Genomic DNA, 19,996 nt, shown 5'->3' on the forward strand with positions numbered 1-19,996 from the left:
CCTTCGCCGCCACAACCACCGCCATTACCACCATGATGACCATGATGTCCACTTAAGACGTTGACATCAGCATTATTGAGGTTGTCACAAATATGAGCATCGTTTAATATGTGTGAAGCTGTATCATGTAAGCCGACTTTGTTGTGGTCGGCACTAATAAGAGCACCACCAGAACGTTTTTCAAGAGAGTAGAGTGAACGTGCGGAAACGGCAGAGATAGCAATGCTTGCAATAAGGCCAAGAGGAACGAATTTGAAATGCATTTTCTAGTTTTTTTTAAGATGCTTTTAAGAATAAATTATAAGGTCGGTCTAAAGTAAACTATTATAATAGAAAGCATTGGCAAAAGAATGTTAGATCACTGTTCCTCAATGATTGCTAATGGTACACTGCATGTATAGTTATGTTGTAGAAACTAACCTCTAAAAGCTGTACCGGGTTTTTGTAAGAGTATTAAAAGAAGTCTGAAAAAGTTTAAAGAGAAAGAGAATGGAACGATGAAGATGGTCTATCTGTCTGTCCTTTTTATATAATCTTTTCCCCTTTCATCCTTTGATATTGCTTTTCTAACATTGTTTGGGACCTTTTTTTTTCACTCCTATCTCCTTAAATCTTATTAACAACACTTGATTATGCATTGAACTAGAAAAGAGAAATCAGGGACATATAACTTGCAATTGGTTGCAGCCCAAAATGCAGAATGAAAAAGGAGGCTCTTTTTTTTCGCTTCTTTCAAAAAGTCGAGACACCCTCAAAATGGAGAGGTTATAAGTCGACGATACTTTATGCTCAGATATATAATAAATAATGCGCGTAATATGTGCGTTAGGGTATAATATTTTTCTTTATCTTATTACAAAGCTTTGACAGAATCACTTTTGCCGGAACCTAATTGCACGAGATATACACAATCGTAATGTAGCACATTTAGTATTTTATCAAGTCAATATTGCCACTGCAAGTTATAGGGAAGGCCCAAAAAAATATAAAAAAAAAAACTATAAGGGAACGCACAGAGAAGGAGTCGAATTTAGCATTATTAATCAGCTTGGTCTGCTTCCACAAAAAGAGAACAACGACCGTGAAGATCGTACATGGCTTGCATGGATGTACAATATTTTTTCTTTTTCTTTTCGTGGTTCGCTCCGTCGTAATTTTTGAGAAGAATGAATACTTGTAAGAGGTGCATATTTGTGGTTTCATCCCAAAAAAACTTTTATGGTATTGTCTTACAAGTCATCGAGAAATCAAACGCGTTTAGCTATGTTCAACTAAAAGTGCTAGCAATTAATTATAGATTTGCTCAGCTTTTCTTATTTTATTTGGTTGTTGCTTTCAGACATTTAGTTACTCTTTACCCCACTGAAGAAATTTTCCTTAAGTTCTGAAAATCTGTTTCTCTCTTAACTTCTATCTTTTCTATTTTGGAAAAAAATGATGACAGCGAGCAGCAGTCGTAGCAGCAGTAATATGGAGGTAAGCTCTTGTCCTCAAACAAACATGCGGGCTTCTCAATGTAAGATAACCCGCTTATTTTATCACGACAACGTACATATAGAGTTTGAAAGACGCATATGGAAAGCAAAGAGAGCAACTCCAACCCCATAAAAGGGTTATTTTTGCATCCCTAATTTGTTTAACCCTACATACATACATCACACATTGCTTAGCTTCATCTTCTGCCTCCCTGCTTTGATTTCATTATGATGTTTTTTTTTGTTTTTTTTTTTTCTTTTCTGAAGCAAGCAGTATTCAGTAAGAAATTACTACATTCACAATTGTTAAGCTATCAAACTTTATTTAAGACGAAACGAGAAAAAGAAAAAAAATGGAGAAGTTGGATAGATTATCATCCTCGTCGTACCAGTTCTTGAACCTATTATGGTTGTTAGTATAGTAAGAGAGTGTATTTAAGGTATTATGATCGCCTCTCCAAATCGGTGCTTATTCTTAACTCCCATAAAATAGCTCTTTAGCAAAAAGCAATAAGTCAGTTATGGAATAGCAGAGATGAGGTTCCCCGCAGTTACCTACTCTGTGCGATACTCTTCATTTTACGGAGAAAATATTCTCTTTACTTCACTCGTGTTCCCTTGCTCTGTTGAAAACATCTATCTTCTGTTACTCCCTGATTTCTTCTCGCATGCTAAAAAGAATACAAAGCTGGTACCAAGAGGAAGTTTACCTTACGTACATATACAATAAGATATACCAAAAAAGTAAGTTTTGTAACTAATTTTTATGCACCGCGGAATCATCAATTTGTTTAAAATACTCGCACATCCTACATTGCTCATGAGCAAACAATACCCTTTTTGTCAGCACATGCTTATATTTCTGATACACACATTTGCTCTATTTGAATGATGAAGTTTTACCATTGAGGTCATTCTAGTTTTGTAAATCACTTCGAAAGAAAAGGAAATGTCGATCAGTGAAACAATAACACACAACTTTCCGATGCTGCTGTACGACACTTAGATTCGGTTCCTATTGTAGCACTTGTCGTTTTAGCTATCGAATATTTTCATGTAACTCATCCGGATATGATCCATTTCCTATCGAACCCGCTCAGTTTCTGTAAGCCAATCGTTTCTTTATTTTAGACGTACTTTAAACAAATTTTGGACAGTATTTTACTTTTTTTTTTGAAATCAAAGATTTTTCGGTTTTTAAGAGATCTTTATATGGGACATTGTAAGATAAGAGATCTGGCTCTTTTGCTGGTCAATTATGAATTTCGTCTTTAGAAAGATAAAGTGAATGCGAAAATCAACCAGCTAACGTAATGCGTTTGTAAAAATAAAAATACCGTAAAAACTTTGCAAACCAAGTGCATGCAGTACATCTATGCTACGAAAGAATTGTCCTTTTTTCACTTTACCTTACAAAATACGACATTTAATACCGAGCACACGTCTCGAATACAATAATATGGGAGTTACCAAATTATTTCATAATACAATAGATGAGGTCTTCAATAGCTTTCCTATATAGCATTGCATCAATTTTAGTGATTCCTTAAAGCATATCTGGGCAAGATCAAGGAGATACAAAAAAAAAAAAAAAAAAAAAAAAAAAAACGGAAATAAAGAATGAAAATTAACTCAACCATAATATTAGCGAATATGATGGTTTTCAGATATTTGTATCGATGAGGTACAATAGTTCTCGAAAACTAGCAATAGTAATAATATTATTTTTACTTAACTATCTGTTTATCACACATAATGCATTGCCGTGCATTACGCTTCAACCTGACTGTTAAATGTAATAGTTGTATTATTATAAAGGTTATGTAACCGTGACAGGGACATATGTGTCGGTTAATCATCCTGTAGCTATTGTTCTATGGCAATAAGCTTATGTGAAACTTATCTCAGGCTTAAATAAGGCACATAAGCACTATCGAAGTTACGTGATGCTGCTACAACCAGTAGTCCTTGACGTTTTAATTTTATTTTTTTTTTTATTGGCGTAGTAATAGTATTAGAAACAAACTCAAAAATAGAATCCTAGAGACTCAAACGTTCAACATAATCACGATCATTTCTAATACCACTGTGAATGTAACATGAAAAAATGACACAATTAGCATCATCACAACTTTGAATAGCTTGCTGACTGAGTCTTCACAAAAAGGTCACGAACGATAGTCTAATAAAATTGTATCCATTGATACTTCCACAACAATTAAGAAGCTGTCTCTCGCTTAACGTAAATTTGTTTCGAAATTACACGACGCTACATATGGGAAATCATCTTAAATACTTCACTTGATCGGATGGATGTCAAAGAGGGTTCGTAGGCACACCAACGCAAACTAATTAACAGGCTTCGCCTTCTTGGCCGGTTGGGTGACATGGTTTAAAATCAATTTCGCAGTTTCATGTAGAAGCACATTGGCAGCTCTAATACTTTGCTGAATTATACTGTATATGGATACCAACCGGTTATACTTCAATATTAATCATGCATAGTTGTAATCAATGTGATGTAACACGTGCACTATAGATGCACATGTCAACATATTGCAATACAGCGCAAGCTATTGATGATTTTCTAAAGACTTAAGTTCAAGGAGCAAATAGTTTTCTTACCTTTATTCTTCAAGTGTAGACATGACTTACTGTTATGCTCCCTTTTCAGTGTGTGCTGAAATGACAAAGAAGTGTCCGTATTTAATATTGCCTTATAATGATATATAGGAAAGTTATTGAAGACCTCATCTATTGTATTATGAAATAATTTGGTAACTCCCATATTATTGTATTCGAGACGTGTGCTCGGTATTAAATGTCGTATTTTGTAAGGTAAAGTGAAAAAAGGACAATTCTTTCGTAGCATAGATGTACTGCATGCACTTGGTTTGCAAAGTTTTTACGGTATTTTTATTTTTACAAACGCATTACGTTAGCTGGTTGATTTTCGCATTCACTTTATCTTTCTAAAGACGAAATTCATAATTGACCAGCAAAAGAGCCAGATCTCTTATCTTACAATGTCCCATATAAAGATCTCTTAAAAACCGAAAAATCTTTGATTTCAAAAAAAAAAGTAAAATACTGTCCAAAATTTGTTTAAAGTACGTCTAAAATAAAGAAACGATTGGCTTACAGAAACTGAGCGGGTTCGATAGGAAATGGATCATATCCGGATGAGTTACATGAGAAGGTCTGTTTCTAATCAGATTCATATATTCATATGCCAGAGACCGAACGTGAGTTTATGTTTGGACGTTAAAATAGTTGGTGATGCTGCTGGTTATTGGCTACACATAGCTTTTGAGAGTTTTAACATTGAACAGTTGTTAAGCTAGGTGAGCCGTACATCGTTTTCTTGTTTATGACGTAGTACAGGCAGGAATAATAAACCATCCGGATGAGCCCATTCATAAATTACACCGATTATCCTTCATTAAAAGAAGGAGAGCAATAATTGAGATTTATGACTTCCAGGAGCATGTTTTATAGCTGTGTTCAAATAAGTCGACTAGGACAGTACAACAAAGTATAGAGAAATAGCGATCGACTTTGTACAGTACGAACATACCGCTTCACAGCAAAGACGTGATTGGGGAGTAAAACTGATGCATCAAATGTTATGAAGATTGCGAAAGCGTAGCAACCTATACTCAGCAAAACGTTGTTGGTACTACATCAAAAGCACAGATAAAAGTACACAATAACTCCTGATCTGCAAACAAGCTTTCGAATCTGAGCACAATAAATGTGTTTGACATTTTGGCTTGGTTATTAGGAAATAGTCATGATATGAAAAATCTCCTATTCTGATTATATCCTTCTGAAGTTCATATCCACTGCCAAAAAAGGAGTGATTACTAAATGTCTAAATCACATACCTTACCGGAGCTAACAAGTTATGGGAGAAAGAACCTAATATTGCGTTATTGGAAAGATTTATTGATATGATATTAAGGGCTAAATTATCAAAATAGAGCTGATGGTGACTACAGATTAGGGGTGCTATACGTTGTACATGGATGAACAGGAGAGTATCAAATGGGTATCATTGATATAAAGAAATTTCTTTCCATAAACAGCAGAGAGGTGTAACAATTTCGAAAAGTGCATTATTCATCCTCTTCTTCCTCTTCCTCATCCTCCTCTTCCTCTTCCTCTTCCTCATCCTCGTCTTCATCTTCATCTTCATCTTCATCTTCGTCTTCGTTTTCGTCATTGTTTCCCTCATCATCACTGCCATCTTCAGAACACATATCGTCATTTTCTAAGCTGTTACCTTCTGTTTGAACGTCTGCATCTTCCTGTACATCTTTATCGGCTAGAAGGTCTCCATTATTCTCGGACACCCCTTCAATTTGGCTATCTTTTACATATTTCTCATAGTCAAGGATAAGTTCAAGGTCGCTTGTCTCTTCGTCCTCTAGTGTTATCTTTTCATATTCTGATGCCGGCTCTTCGCTTTCCAAATCTTCTTCGTAATCCAATGCTAATTTTTCATCTTCTTTTGTTGCCTGTTCATCAGGATCCTCAACTTCATAAACATCACGTTCGTCATTGCTAACAGAGGTTTCCTTAGTTAAATCACTAAAATCAGCAGTTTTGACTTTCCCGGCCTTCTTAGTAATCTTGCAGTTACATTTCTTCTTTCCCTTTTCATTCACATCTTCATCATACCCGACAAGATCATGGGAGTAATCAATCTCTTTGTTGTCATCGTCATTGTCAGCTAATTTGCCATCATTATCTTGTTCGTCCTGTTCAGCAACATAATTAACGTCTTCTTCTGTGTCGTTATTACCGTCATTGTCCGTAGAATCATCCTTATGAGCATCGTGGTCTGTATCATTTACATTTTTTTCATCCGAATTATTTCCGTTGGTTTTATTTTGATCACCATTCTTCTTATGCTTGTGCTTCTTGTCATTGCATCGCTTCATAAGGCTGTGTTTATCGTCAACTACTTTATTTTTATCAGTGGTTGATGATATTGTTGAATCACTGTCTTCATCTTCGGGCTCTTCTTCATCTATTTCGTTTTTGTCTTCGTTTTCTTCATCTTCAACTTCTGCAGTAACTGAAGGATGTGACAATGCATTAGGACCATTTTGGCGTTTTAATAATGCTGACGATAGATCTGTTCCTTGAGTAACAACACTGCCTGCATCACCGGATGATGAACCGTCAACTGCTTTTGCAACTACTGCGCTTACAATGGATGAACTGCTGCCACTTCCTTCATCTGGCTCTTCTTCATCATTTTCCTCTTCATCCTCTTCTTCTTCATCTTCCTCTTCATCGTCAGTTTGCTCAAAACGACGGTTGAGAAGTTGATTACGGTAAGCTCGGCGGCGAATAGCATCAGCAACTACCTTTTTGTTACGATCATAAGCATCAGTAATGCGATATTCATCAATTCGATAATTGTTGTCTCTTGCTGTCAGAGGGGCTTTATTGAAAGTAGTGTCAATATCAGCTATTGCTGGCGTGTAAGTAAATCTTGCAGAAACAGTTGCTACAGCAAAAGCAATTGTCATAATGTAGGTAAACTTCATGGTTAACTTTGTTCCTTATAACTCTATATTGTATAATAGTTTCTGAGTTGAAAACAGACAAGAAAATAAAGAGATCGACTTTATTTCAATACAGTCATTGTGCATATATATATATATATATATTTATACTGTCTCAGTTAATTAATGAATTTCAGGAACAGAGGAACTTGAAACTAGTTTACACGAACACTTACAACATCAGTCGAAAGGCTATAAAACGTAAAACCCATATGCTAAATCTTCTTTTTCAGTTGCAACTCACAAATTACGGAAACAGAAAACTAGCAAAAATGAAAAAGCCCCTATCCGCCTCCTGTCATTTCATTATGGGGCAGATAATATAGTCAATAAAAAGAAAGTTGATCGTACTTTTATGGGATACAAACAACACACAGTATGCACATTAACCATTCCAATTTTTTGTTACTGAAACGGAAATGGAAGCTTCATATTAGACGGTAAAAAAAGGAGATAGTATCCTTATACTGTTATTGGCATTGATATGCTGCTGGCTGATGACTGTTATACGGCGAGAGCAACGGATTCTGTTTGTCTCCCTTGTCAATTTTCTTAGAACTGCGTTCAAACAAATGGACGAGTGCTTTAACAAGGAATGCTACAGCCGAGCAGAATTGATGTTGTCACTCGCATTTATAAAATGGAGGCCATATTAGTTTGATAACCATGCCGCCCACTCAGAAGTCCACTTTATGGCACGCACTTATTGTAAATGAACGCATATTTTTATTAACCCTTTCTGCTGCTTCTAATGTCTCGTAATTTAGCGGTATAATATTTCTATTAAAAGATGGAAAGGCAATGTCCCTAATGAAGCGTCTTTGAATCGTCTATTATTGGTAGAAAAGCCAAAAGAAAAGATGAAGCAGTCCGGTAATCACATTCGAAATGCTAAAAGTTGGGTAGAGAAATACAATATGTGCCCTGTTAGCATTTTTTAAGTTGTGAAAAGGTAGCTTCTTAATGCATCTTGATTGAAGAGGATAACGTGGCCGTTATCAAATGTATTGGTGCTTATCCCACTGCTACTGTTGTTAAGGTGATCAAGCATTCATTAAAGCAATTCAATATCCATAAGATTTTACGCGGCATTGTTTGTACTTTTCTGAGGGATGAACGCAAATTTTCGGTTGAAAAACGATTATCTGCTTTACTGAAAGTAGCAATCCAGCAAAGTTTGAGGAGCAACACGATTGAGTTTGTAAATTGAGACAGTACAGAAATCAATTCATTAACGAGTTGCGTGTTCTTCGATACGTTGATGAAACGTTCAAGTACCATCCAAAGACATTAAAAGCAACTCAGTAGTTAATATATGCACTCGAACAGACCAAGACTGCAAAAGCACCCTGAACAATTTCAATGACTGATTGTATACCTACTCATCCCCATGCTTTTGGCTGTAACTATGTTAAGTGACAGCCATACCGCTGACTTCTCGTCTCAACTTACCATCATCCACACTGAAACAAGTCTTCGCAATTATTTTTGTGCCCTGATGGCCACCAACATCTTGCGAGATTCAATAAAGGCGTCATATTAATGCTAAAAGTTCTAAATGGCGATAAGTTTGAAAATTTCAGATCCACGTACTTATTGTACTGACCAACATTGTTTTTACTAAATTACAAACAGTATACTTCTGTAAAATTAGTCATTGCTAAAGCTATTTTCATTCTGAGTGTTGTAATACATACTATTTACGCATAATCTGTAATCTAGCAGTTTGCATCAAAACACTTTCCTTGAGATTTCTTGTGCTTTATAGTAAGGTAATTGAGGACCATCGTGAAATATGATTTAAAATCCAGTTCAGTCAGTGAATGAAATTCAGCACCATTTAAAGATACAGCCGGGCTCTTCAAATGTCGTCGATTGTCATATTGTGCTTCTGGGATAAGATCCAACTGATATTTTTTTGATTTCGGATTATGAATACCTTGAAAAACGACTGAATCGTGAAGCAGAACGTCCACTGCTGTACGTTCGCCTTTATCAGGATTTGCTGTGAGTGGCAAAGCTATTGCTTCTAGAATATCAGCGAGAGTATTGTTCTGTAACTGTTTGCCATAGAGACCTCTCCATTGCCCTGCTGGGCGAGGCTTGATCAGATATTTACGCTCTTCATCATTTTTAATAGCAGCAACATAGGTTTCAGGAACCTGAATCCATAAGCCAGTAATATTACTGAACTCCCGAATGCTTTCAATAGAAGCACCAAATGCGAAGAAAGCAATTTTTGTCTCGTTTTCATTCAACCAACGTTTAAAAGATAGTGCGGCAAAGGGTGCCGGATCATCCAATCTCAAACGTATACTGCCGTAATGTAAAAAACTCAGTGAAAAGGACCAAAAACAGAGTCTGAGAACCATAAGGCAAAGTTCAATTGCAAGCCATATAATTGATGCATTTGTTGATCCTGCTTGCACCATTTGGAAACTTCCAACATAACCTGCCACCAAAGCAAATGCTGCAACGAAAAGAACACCTGCCAAGATCATAGCGATCGATAAACCTATAGCATTTATTCCTTCGATACCAGGTGAATTGGGGACCAAGAACATTGCAAATATCAACGGTTGCCATACGTTACAGATCGCCAGAACTGCAGATGCTGTGCAGCGAAGCAGTGGGCCCCATTGTAAACCAATTTCCAAAAATTGTGGGGTAAATGCAATCAATCCGACGAACGATGCAAATATCGCTAGACATGACGCGATACTGGCCGAAATTACGGGCTGATGAATTGTTTCCTTGATCAAACTAAGATCGAGATATCTAATTGCATCTGCAATACCACCTGTGAAGAATTTCCATGCCACAGGAGGTGCAATAGTGTCGGCTTCATTCGACCAACAGCTGCGCCTGCCAAAACTGAACATCCAAATGTTGCATTCGAAACTTAGCTGGCCTTTCTCAGGTGTGAATAGGCGTATGGATGTTTGAACTGGTAAAATAGTCTGTAGAGCCCATTTGGCATACCCCAGGCTTCCAAACATACCCATTGTTGCAAATATTGGGTACTGAAGGCCTTTTAATGTTCTATTACATTGTTTTTCTACAAGGTCCGTGCCAAATACAGCAGCGACTGCACTAATATCCTGGATCCCAGCGGTAAGAATTGAACCAAAATCCGTTGCTGCAGCTCCTGGCAAAATTGCAAGAGTTACAGTAAACAAAAACCAAGATAGTGGCAGCTTATAGATTAATGCCTGAAGCATTTTGACGGAACGAGAGGGAAAAGAAAGGAAAAAAGCTCTATGTTGTGCACTCATTGTTAAATGATTTGGTCTTTCTGATGTGAATGTTATCTATTACGGGTTTGTAAGAGGATACTTTTTTTTTAGTCCTCGGAAATGGAATCTACTGACACTGGTCACAATGGGACAAATTCTTAACAAGCGTATGGATCTGGCGACGGTGGCTTAACTATTGTGACAAATCTATACAAAATTGATTATAATCAACTGCGGATAGAAGCATGCTTCTTCCGAATTCGAGATACACTATGTTGGGTGACTAAACAAACAGATTATGGATACAATTAAACAATGCTTTAAACATGAATACTTATTAACGTGGTACCTGCGAAACCTTAAGTTCAACTGAGAAGACAGATAGTTGCAAGAATTACCTGGCATGCACAATTGCGGTTTTCCCATGGTCATAATTCTTACCAGAACAATATCTCTTATCAGAATTACAGTGACTGTAATTGAATTAGACTACAAAATAGATTTCTTCTGTATATACTATCTAAGTTCAATAATAGACTTTTTCAGGAAATAGATACACGATTTCAAGGTTCAGATTGCACGAACAGTGATCTCGAATTGCACAATAAAATAATTTACATTGTAAATCCGATATTTGATAATTACATATTCTAATTGTACCAAGTTGCCGCAAACCTTTGTCTGTCACAATTTGACGATTGGAAATTCTTCAATGAAAACGGCAGAGGCAGCACTTTTAATGAAGACAGAAATGATGCAATTAAACGGAAACCGTAAGAAGCGAAACTATACAAAGTTTGGTACTGAAAATGGGTTTTAGTTTAGTTTAACGAAAAAGCTTTGTCATCTCTCAGGCAACACAGAAGTAGATGCTTAAGCGCACTGCTTGCAACTGATATAGGAAAGATCAAAAAGCGATCGATGACAATTTGATCAATTGTAGACACCTTCAGCAGGAAGAGAAGAAGAGCGTTATTCGCCCGAAATTTCTTAACAGCAAATACAGGGATTTTCCAATGTGCAGGACAACCTAACAGCTACAGTAATTTAAACAGTAGAAAGTCCATGAACATCAAACTTTCCGAGAATGAAAAAAGAAAAGGAATGAGCAGTTCATGGATTTACAGCCAAAATCTGTTTGACTCGTACGAAAGCTGCGAGTAGAAGATAGAAAGCCGACAAACACATTAACGTTTCACTTGAGCAGCCAACCTTTTAGAACAGATATCTCGAGCAACTGTATATTTATCAATGGAAAGAGTTATATGAACTGTCTGTCATTAAATAAACTGATCGATCAACCTCCGTATGAAGTTGTAAAACTGCGCTAATCACTATGAAGCTCAGCAAAGTGACAATTGGAAAGTTGTTCACATAATAAGGCGCTGTATACAGTAATGAGACAAGTAGTACATTTTTTCGGAAAGACTTTCTTGTTCGAAAGTACCGGAGAATGGCAAGATTTTTCTGTTCAATGATTCTTTTTCTACAACGGGTTAAAAATAATAGTACACATTTGAAATAATAGGGAAGTTCATAACTTTCCGTAACATAAGTTTTCTAACTATGTCAAGGTTGGCCTTTAATAATAATAAAAATCACAAGTACAATCACCAGAATGGTAGACTAAAACGATCTCGTGTTATAAGGCTTCAATTGAATGCTCCAATCTTGACCAACAACGAGTTAACCTTCATTTTCACAATGAGAACAGGACAATTAGCAATGTTGACTCTACATTTTATCATTTTCTTGTTACCAAAGTGAATCTGTGAAGCTATCCTGCCCCTAATTTATACTCAACAATATTCGCACCCATATCACTGGATCAAGCCCGGTTGCTTTCCAAATGTTCAGATATTTTCAGGTATTTTGTCCCAATTTTTACTAACAACAGTCTGAAATTTTTCAATGAATGGAAAAGCTGTAGCAGGTTCATACACCAACGTACTTCGTAGTAAATCTGACTCAATCAAGGAAATTTTGGCTAGTAAGTTGACGGTTGATCAAAGATTGATGTACTGATTTCTTTTTGTAATAACGTTCGATACACTACAGAGGATTCCTTCCTACTCCATAAATACATAGTCGCTATTTAGTGTAACTCACTGTGATTTCGTCATAATAAAAGAAAGCAAAGAGTGCGACATATATGAATTTAGTTGGCAGGGATAAACACTTAGTATGAACCTTTGATAGTCAATGTTTGTTTTTATTGAAAGGTACAAGTCTTTCTATCAGAAAAACAAAATTAATGCTGACGCTTGATGGGGAGAGAAAAATGATGGGAATATTGATAACGTTGCCGTTGAAACAAAATTTTGCACGAAAAAGAGTATACTGCCTTACTATGTACAAGACAGTTGGAATTATGCGACAGTATCAATACTATAAACAGGTTAACAAAGTAGATACATTGAAGTAGCAATATAATGAGAAATTTAAATGCTTAAATGATTTCATCGTTCTTGAATCGTACTTTTTTTTTTCTTTGTTGTTTCTCCGTTTTTGTGCCGATGCATGAGAAGGGACAAAAAAATTGGTAAGCTGTTGTTATTCATTGGTTTATGCAGGCTGTACGATAGATCTGAACAATTTCTGCAATTCGAATAATCCAAGTTTATCTGCCAAATTGAGGGGTCCATAAATTATTTGTATAACTCATCTTTTTTTTGGGGGGGGGCTTATACTTACGTATGGGTAACTGCATGGATAAGATAGACCTAACATTGTCTTCAATTTGCTGGATGGCATCTGTTTGGAAATATACATACATCAATAATGGTAGCTCGGATGTATTTGATTTGATGAGTTGATTGATAACATGAGTAAGCTCTTTCTAAAGAAAGGATATATTGCAAAGTTTAAATACGCGAGATCCTCTTTTACAATATTTTATATTCTATCTACCTGTTTCCGCAAAAACTGGTCAGCTGCCAAGAGAAGTAAGCAAAATAGTAATTCAATTAATCTATTGCGGAAAGGAAACATCATTTATGTGAGTAAGAGTTTAACTCAATTTGTCTTCATTCTTTGCCTCTTCCATACCTTTTGGACTGGGCCTTCTCTAATAATTGTAAACATGTCATAACTTCATTTTCTACCAATTTAATACCGAAATAACCAACAATACCAGCTATAACACGAAGTGCAGTTGTTAATTGCACTAATTCTAAATTACTGGGTCTGTGCTCTTCCATCTTTGTTATGAATATAATGAAAAAATGGTGGCGTTGAATTTAGCTCAAACTCAGCATTTGGTAATTGTTGTATTTCTTTTCTTTTTTTTTTTCTTGATACTACCTTTGTTAGGGGCTCCACAATATCCACCATGATGTCTTGTTTTATCTTTACAAAATAATGCCCACTATTCACAGATTGAGCCAAAAACCAATTCACACTTTTGAGATTTTGCGCAAAAATACCGTTCAAAAAATCAACGGTATCGCCACAGTGAACTACCGTCAATCGAGTTACCAGATCTGGCAACGAACGCATTTCTACAAGTTTGAAACGTGCTATAGAGGCATAGTTCGGATAGGTTTCAACCACTTTATAGATCATCTCACTTAGTGACAAGATCGTTAATTTGAGTGAGCTGTATATGTATATTATACAGATATTGGGCTGTTTGTAAGTGTTATACGTACCTTATGTGCATATGAAATTTCGCGTCCACCTTCAACTGAAATAATTCATCAATGAGCTTTTTCCAAAGCAGATCCAAAAAGAAAAGATATGTTGGTTTCATCGGCTTTTCAATTGTGGTATCTGTTTATGTTATTACCGAAGCATAATCAATTGGGTTATGCAATGCTAATCCTTCCATTATATCGCAACGTGTAGGTAGATGAAGCAAGCCTTCTAATAAATGCTGAATATCTCTATGTCATTTAACCAAAATATATTCGGCACGCTTCCAAACTTAAATATATCATACCTTCCATGAATACAAAGCTTCTTCCTGTTGTTCGTATTCTTCCATAATTTGAGCAAATTTGTCAAATATATCGAACAAGGATTTTCCATATCCTTTGATAAAGGATGCATTGCTCAATAGTTTAGTACCAGCACGAATACGTTGACCTGTACGATCTATAACTATTGCTCCTGCTGTTGCAGTTGCAGTGGGTGTCTCAGAAGAAGTCTTCCGATTCGACAGTTGCTTCACGGTTGTGTCTATATAATATAATTCATACAGCGTTTGTCTAGTTGCAACAAATAATAAAATTATAAACTAACGTTATGTATAGTACAAGACAGTTGCATTTTGAGAGACATTGCTTACAATCGCCAATCAGTTTGGTTGATCGATGAGTATTGTACCTTTTTTTTTGTTAACGGACAGTTAAAGAATTTGTTAAGAACAGCATTTAATGTATATGGAATTGAAAAAATTGATAAAATAATACCAGAGCTTCTTCAAGACCTATTTTGATGCTTGTCTGCCTAAACTCAAGGAATTTATTTGTCAAGATATCTTCTACTTCCATTGTATCCATTAAAATTGGGTGTGTTGGTAAAATGAACTTGGCCAAAAATCGACTATTTATGCTTCTTTAATTTATTGAATTTCCGATTTGCTGATCCATAAAATAGTCGCATTGAAGGGAGGCTTCAGCAGCGAGATACGGTGGGAGATTTAGCTAGCAGTATGATTATACAAAGATGATAGCAAAGCATAGGTTTGAACCTGCAATAGCAATATAGCTGGTGGATTGCCTCAATATGTAAACAGAAACCCTAACTTTTTGAGTCGATCTATTAAAGAGTTAAATTTCTTTCTTACACAACGCGCATTATATATCAAAAGTGTGCTGAATAATATGACTCGTGAAATAATGAAGAAAAGTGAAATAATTTTTTTGTTGTTTGTATACAATCTTCTTTCCCATTCCTTTTTTTTTAACTTTTCCATTATTTGCTAGCTGCACTATTTTCTCTATAGAGGTTCTCCATGCGAAGTATAATGACTGTTCCATCTTTCGAAAAGATAAACGATTCTTCAACAAGTGCTCAAGAATGCTACAGCAGTGATGCTGAACAGCCTATAGTAGATGATGCAGAAGTCTTACTTGTGCAATCTAATACTGCAACTGCTATTCTTTCCAAAAAACAAAATATCACATTTACTTATGCAGAGAAAGACGACGATAATAACGGCGATTTTGTCCTTGAAATGAACGATATACCATATACAATTAAGGCAAAGAATATAGCATATAAGGAAGAGTGCTCTTCCGTTAGTGGAGACAATATTACGAACAACGTGGTGGATGTTGACAAAGACGGTTCGCGTAATAACAGAAAGCAGCAAGTGCTACCAAGTCATTCATCATCTTCTGCTGTAAGACATTATATACCTGTCCAACGCGTGGAGGCTGATTTTCTGCAAGATTCATATCAATATAACGATCTTCATCAGGCATATCACAATCATGAACACATTTCAATAAAAAATACAACAACAACAAGCAACAAAGGCGACGAAAATAATCATAACAACGACAAGTCTATGAACAGTACTGAGTGTATACGTTGTCCGAGCGACACGTTGTCAAATAAACTGAAAATACACGAAAGTCCTGCTATCAATCCTGTCAGTTGTGGTAGCATACACTCACACTCAGAGTCTGCTCCTAATGAGGGCTCTTCCTTTACTATGCATAACAAAGATTGTTTGAGAGAGCCAGTATGCCTTTTTCTTGACGACAAGGAGAAAGCGAAAAAGGATTTACAATCTTCGTCTACTACAGAAGCTGTTGATCGTGATATCAGCCATAATAATGTCCACTTTAACGATTTAGAAAATATCCATAACAGTGAAAGCTCTATGGTAACACTATCAGATAATGAGCAGCAAAATAGAACGTTAAGTGATGTAGACGATGTAGACGATAAAGAGAGTTTTGAGATAGAGATATGCGAATGCCCAGTTGAGCATGTCGACTTTCATAATGAATTAGCCGCCAAAAAACAACAGCAACAGCAACGACAAGCACGTTTTTCATTTGGTATACCTATAGTATCCAAGGAAGTGAATGACGAAGATGAACAGTTCAAAGAATGGAAAATACTTGCAGATAAGCATTTCAACTATACATTAACGATGAAAGACAAAAAAAAACTGATGGCCAGCTACCATAAAGATCGTTATTCCAAACATCAAGAGAGTCAAAGTGACTGTAGTGATGATAATAACTCACAACTGCAGCAACAGTCAAAGTCATCTACTTTATGGGAAGTGCTGCATCGAAGTCATCGATCTTTAGACTGGTTAAAATGCAGTCCTTTTGTTCGAACTTTGCTTCACCATTATGCTTGTCCCTTGAAAATAATCAATTTACCTGAAAATGCGAAATATAAGCAGATTCAAAATTATTTCTTTAGTCCCAACGTGTTAGTAAGTACCCTTCAGAGTAAATCTTGTCATTATAGTGGGCTATTGAATTTTACTTTGAGCGTTGTCATTATAGTATATCAGGCATATTCCAAGTTTTCAATGTGCCTATGTTGTGTATAGATCGTGCACTGAAATGTTTAGAGCCTACCATGAGAAGAACTCTACAAGTAAGAAAACTCGCCCTATGTTTGCGCACAAGAGACAAAAAATTTTGACATTTCGTTATTTAATACCCTAGGAATAGGCTCAAATACGATTATCTGCCAGCCTAGTAATGTGAGTACTTTCGTTGCTGATTTGCGTACCTTTTGCGGAAGTGGCTCATATAATTTTTGAATTTTTTCTACAGTTTCTTGAGTTAGAATATGACTTCTATAGAGACACCCAAAATAAGTTGAACGAATATTATCACCGAAGGAAAAAAAAGAGTCTCAGTAGCAATAGTAAAGAATATTTCTATGCAACGAGTGATAACAGAAATCAAAGAAAAGATACAATCATGCCCTTTATACATCAAGAAAGTCCGATCAAGACAGATATACCCGCTTCTTTGCCAATGCAACAGCTGCCAATCATAGTAATACCATGTCTGACTTCAGGTAAATTACAAAACAATGATAACAGCCTCTGCTTTTGTCCAACGTCATTATCATAATCATTATTGACAGCATTTTTCGTCTACGATAGAGTATTGGACTTTTATAAACTCATTTTACTACCAAGGGGACATCAATACCACTATTGATCTACATCAACAGTATATTGACAGACCCAGTATAAATAGCGCTGCCGTGTCCTTTTCAGAAAATGCATTATGCCAAAAACCCTACGCTATCAACTCCGAGTTGAGAAATTGTCTAATCTCATCCCCTATCAATTATTTATGGGTCAAGCTGCTTCAAATATCTGACATTGACTTGGCACAAAACATGGGTTATTTGCATATACCAAAAAAGAATGTGGAGAAATTCAACGACATTTTCAATGCGAGTCAACAATTGATCCTGATTTTCAGCCTTGCGAACAAAAAAGACAATGTTACATATAAACGCAAGCAAATGATTCATGGATGCGCCAAGATGATGAGTGAAGCTGTTGATTTGTACACGCTACCGAAATCATTGGTTGATAACATGCTGATCAAAAAGGCCCATACGATGAATGACTTTGCTTGGAGGTATGTCTGTCGTGTTCAGTGGATGACAAGATCGCAGTTGCCAATGAAGTTGATTCACAGCAAGAGAAATAAGTGGAATCATAAGAAAGCTATTTGCACTTCGAGCAATGGAACGGTTATCGATCCTAAGCTCGGTGAAGAGATTGTTCGATTGATTCAGGTTCATCAAACACACGTTTAGGAGAAAAATAAAGTTTTTTCAGGCACGAGAAGTAAAGAATCATGATTGGCCCTACGCTGTATTGCACAGAAGACGTGTGATTGGACGGTGTAATTTTTTTGTTCATGCATTTTTTTTCTAATCTCTTATTTCTTTTTATTCGCAGAGATATTTTTCTTTAGTGATGAGGTATGATTGTTGAACATTGTAGATGAAGTAGTGACGAGGTTAGCAGCAGAACTCTAACGTATTAAGAGTAGTAAATATCCTGATGCTGTCATTACAAATAACTTATATAGATGATTGCCGAATTTTGCTATTTTTCTACTTTACCTGCATCATTGCTTGCAAATCCGCTACTATATCCTCCTCTTTCAAACCAATGACTAGAGCAGGTCCTGTCATTTGCTTCTTTTTACTTGACTTATTCTCTGGATGCTCAGCACCTCTTTTTCGTAAGTTACGTTTATGCATTCTAGCTTGAGTTTCCATCATGATATCTAGTAATGATGTGCAAAACAATGGGTTTAAAGAATTGAATAGAGAAAACAGAATGACATTCCATTGTATTACCGTATGTTAAATCACAATTATCTTTCTCTTCCTTCAGCTTCCTTCGTTTTTCTTCAAGCATGTTGTATAGCTTTTCCCTAACTTCCTGTTTCTCAGCGGTATATTCTTCATCAGCTTGGTATATTTCTAATTTAAATTGCCTATCTGTAACTTCGATTTGATATTCTTTGAACAGCGAGAATTCATCAATCATTTTTTGCCTCATTTGCTCTAGATCACGTAAGCATTCTTTATAGACTATGTGCTGATCTACATAATAGAAACAAGTTGGCTTTATTAATTGGGAACAGCAAGCCATTACCCTAGCCCCATTCTTTTTTTTTTTTTCTTTTTTTGATAAATATACCTTTGCGAGCAGAAAGCATTTCTTGTCGTATTGATTCCAGCCTTTCCAGGTATATCCTTTATATCGAAAAAAGAAATTAATTGTTTATCCACAAACGTATGCGGCTATTGTGTGTTACCTTTCTTTGTTTTTCAAAAAATTTTGATTTAAGCTTTCCATATACTTCGTCATTTCTTTTCGTCTTTTACTTTTCTTATTATTATTTGTAGTCGTGGAGGTTGTATTAGTGTTTATCTGCCTGGAATCTGGCTCTATAGCCTCTTTCTCTTTCATCGATGGCGGTGGCGGCGGTGCGTGTATGACTGAAACAACAGCTGGTGATGACGACGCACCATTGTACCAACGGCCATTACTAGATTGTTGCTGTGAATAATGGTTATCGCTATTGTAGTTATTTTGCTGAAACTTCATATTTGAAGAAAGGGCAGGTGAGGATATTGATGTTGTTGACGACGCTGAAATTGGTGTTGGTGGTTTATTATTGTAGATATAATTGTCAAATAGAGAAGAGTCTCGTTTTATGGGCATTGTATTAGTGTTATTGGTGCCACTGCTATATTTGTGCTGTTGTTGTTGATGGGAATTATTATTGTAGAGGATTCCATTATTGCTCAGTGGTTCGTGCCTATATATACTTCTATTGTTTTCAGCTTGTGTTTCAATAGTTGAGATAATCTTGCTTTTATCTTTATTCATATTTGTAGTAGTTGGAGGGATATCATTAGTGGTATCAGTTTTAGCAGCAGCAGTAATAGTAGTAGTAGTGGTAGTGGTAGTGGTAATATTAGTAGTATTGGCGCTGAACATGTAGGGATTATTAGTTTCTATCATTATCTATTCAACTATGAAAGAATAAGAAGGAATTTGATATCAAAAAGGTAAGCAGAGAAAAGAAATTGAGAAGGGAGGGGTCGAAAAACGACATTTTTTATTTCAAAACACCTTAGAAAAGGCGACTCAACTTTCCATTTGAAAAGAGAAAGCGGGAAATGAAATTGATTAGACGCAAGCCACTGCCATTTTGTAGTGCTTCTAAAGCTGTAAATA

The 19,996-nt window shown here is 36.0% G+C and overlaps 7 protein-coding genes across 7 annotated transcripts; 2 read left to right on the forward strand and 5 right to left on the reverse strand.

The window, feature by feature from the left end:
• Positions 1-5,593: 5,593 nt before the first annotated feature.
• Positions 5,594-7,036, reverse strand: BDF20DRAFT_840121 (uncharacterized protein; the record flags this gene model as incomplete). Its single annotated transcript, XM_053079349.1, has 1 exon — positions 5,594-7,036. The coding sequence occupies one exon, from the start codon at positions 7,034-7,036 to the stop codon at positions 5,594-5,596; it is 1,443 nt and encodes a 480-aa protein (XP_052931156.1).
• A 684-nt stretch (positions 7,037-7,720) lies between these two features.
• On the forward strand, positions 7,721-8,264 carry BDF20DRAFT_840122 (uncharacterized protein; the record flags this gene model as incomplete). Its single annotated transcript, XM_053079350.1, has 3 exons — positions 7,721-7,812; positions 7,845-7,927; positions 8,035-8,264. The coding sequence occupies 3 exons, from the start codon at positions 7,721-7,723 to the stop codon at positions 8,262-8,264; spliced, it is 405 nt and encodes a 134-aa protein (XP_052931157.1).
• Positions 8,265-8,772: 508 nt separating this feature from the next.
• Positions 8,773-10,329, reverse strand: BDF20DRAFT_840123 (uncharacterized protein; the record flags this gene model as incomplete). Its single annotated transcript, XM_053079351.1, has 1 exon — positions 8,773-10,329. The coding sequence occupies one exon, from the start codon at positions 10,327-10,329 to the stop codon at positions 8,773-8,775; it is 1,557 nt and encodes a 518-aa protein (XP_052931158.1).
• A 782-nt stretch (positions 10,330-11,111) lies between these two features.
• On the reverse strand, positions 11,112-12,126 carry BDF20DRAFT_991882 (uncharacterized protein; the record flags this gene model as incomplete). The annotated part of the gene is made up of 4 exons (XM_053085362.1): positions 11,982-12,126; positions 11,803-11,870; positions 11,593-11,776; positions 11,112-11,327 (listed from the first exon to the last, which is right to left on the reverse strand). The coding sequence occupies exons 1-4, from the start codon at positions 12,036-12,038 to the stop codon at positions 11,112-11,114; spliced, it is 525 nt and encodes a 174-aa protein (XP_052931159.1). The 5' UTR covers positions 12,039-12,126.
• A 352-nt stretch (positions 12,127-12,478) lies between these two features.
• BDF20DRAFT_900119 (uncharacterized protein) lies at positions 12,479-14,798 on the reverse strand. Its single transcript, XM_053082710.1, has 11 exons — positions 14,703-14,798; positions 14,579-14,616; positions 14,231-14,498; positions 14,078-14,164; positions 13,941-13,996; positions 13,594-13,858; positions 13,339-13,490; positions 13,201-13,261; positions 12,985-13,129; positions 12,770-12,914; positions 12,479-12,678 (listed from the first exon to the last, which is right to left on the reverse strand). The coding sequence occupies exons 1-10, from the start codon at positions 14,790-14,792 to the stop codon at positions 12,856-12,858; spliced, it is 1,221 nt and encodes a 406-aa protein (XP_052931160.1). The 5' UTR covers positions 14,793-14,798; the 3' UTR covers positions 12,479-12,678; positions 12,770-12,855.
• Positions 14,799-14,871: 73 nt separating this feature from the next.
• BDF20DRAFT_224855 (uncharacterized protein) lies at positions 14,872-16,977 on the forward strand. Its single transcript, XM_053074954.1, has one exon. The coding sequence runs from the start codon at positions 15,248-15,250 to the stop codon at positions 16,811-16,813; it is 1,566 nt and encodes a 521-aa protein (XP_052931161.1). The 5' UTR covers positions 14,872-15,247; the 3' UTR covers positions 16,814-16,977.
• Positions 16,978-18,202: 1,225 nt separating this feature from the next.
• On the reverse strand, positions 18,203-19,974 carry BDF20DRAFT_224848 (Sds3-like-domain-containing protein). The gene is made up of 4 exons (XM_053074953.1): positions 19,068-19,974; positions 18,950-19,005; positions 18,604-18,852; positions 18,203-18,530 (listed from the first exon to the last, which is right to left on the reverse strand). Exons 1-4 carry the CDS (start codon positions 19,778-19,780, stop codon positions 18,355-18,357), a joined length of 1,194 nt encoding a protein of 397 aa, XP_052931162.1. The 5' UTR covers positions 19,781-19,974; the 3' UTR covers positions 18,203-18,354.
• Between the last annotated feature and the right edge of the window lie 22 nt (positions 19,975-19,996).

The sequence above is a fragment of the Mycotypha africana genome (assembly GCF_025528875.1).
Source record: "Mycotypha africana strain NRRL 2978 chromosome Unknown BDF20scaffold_15, whole genome shotgun sequence".
In the NCBI taxonomy this organism is placed as follows: domain Eukaryota; kingdom Fungi; phylum Mucoromycota; class Mucoromycetes; order Mucorales; family Mycotyphaceae; genus Mycotypha; species Mycotypha africana.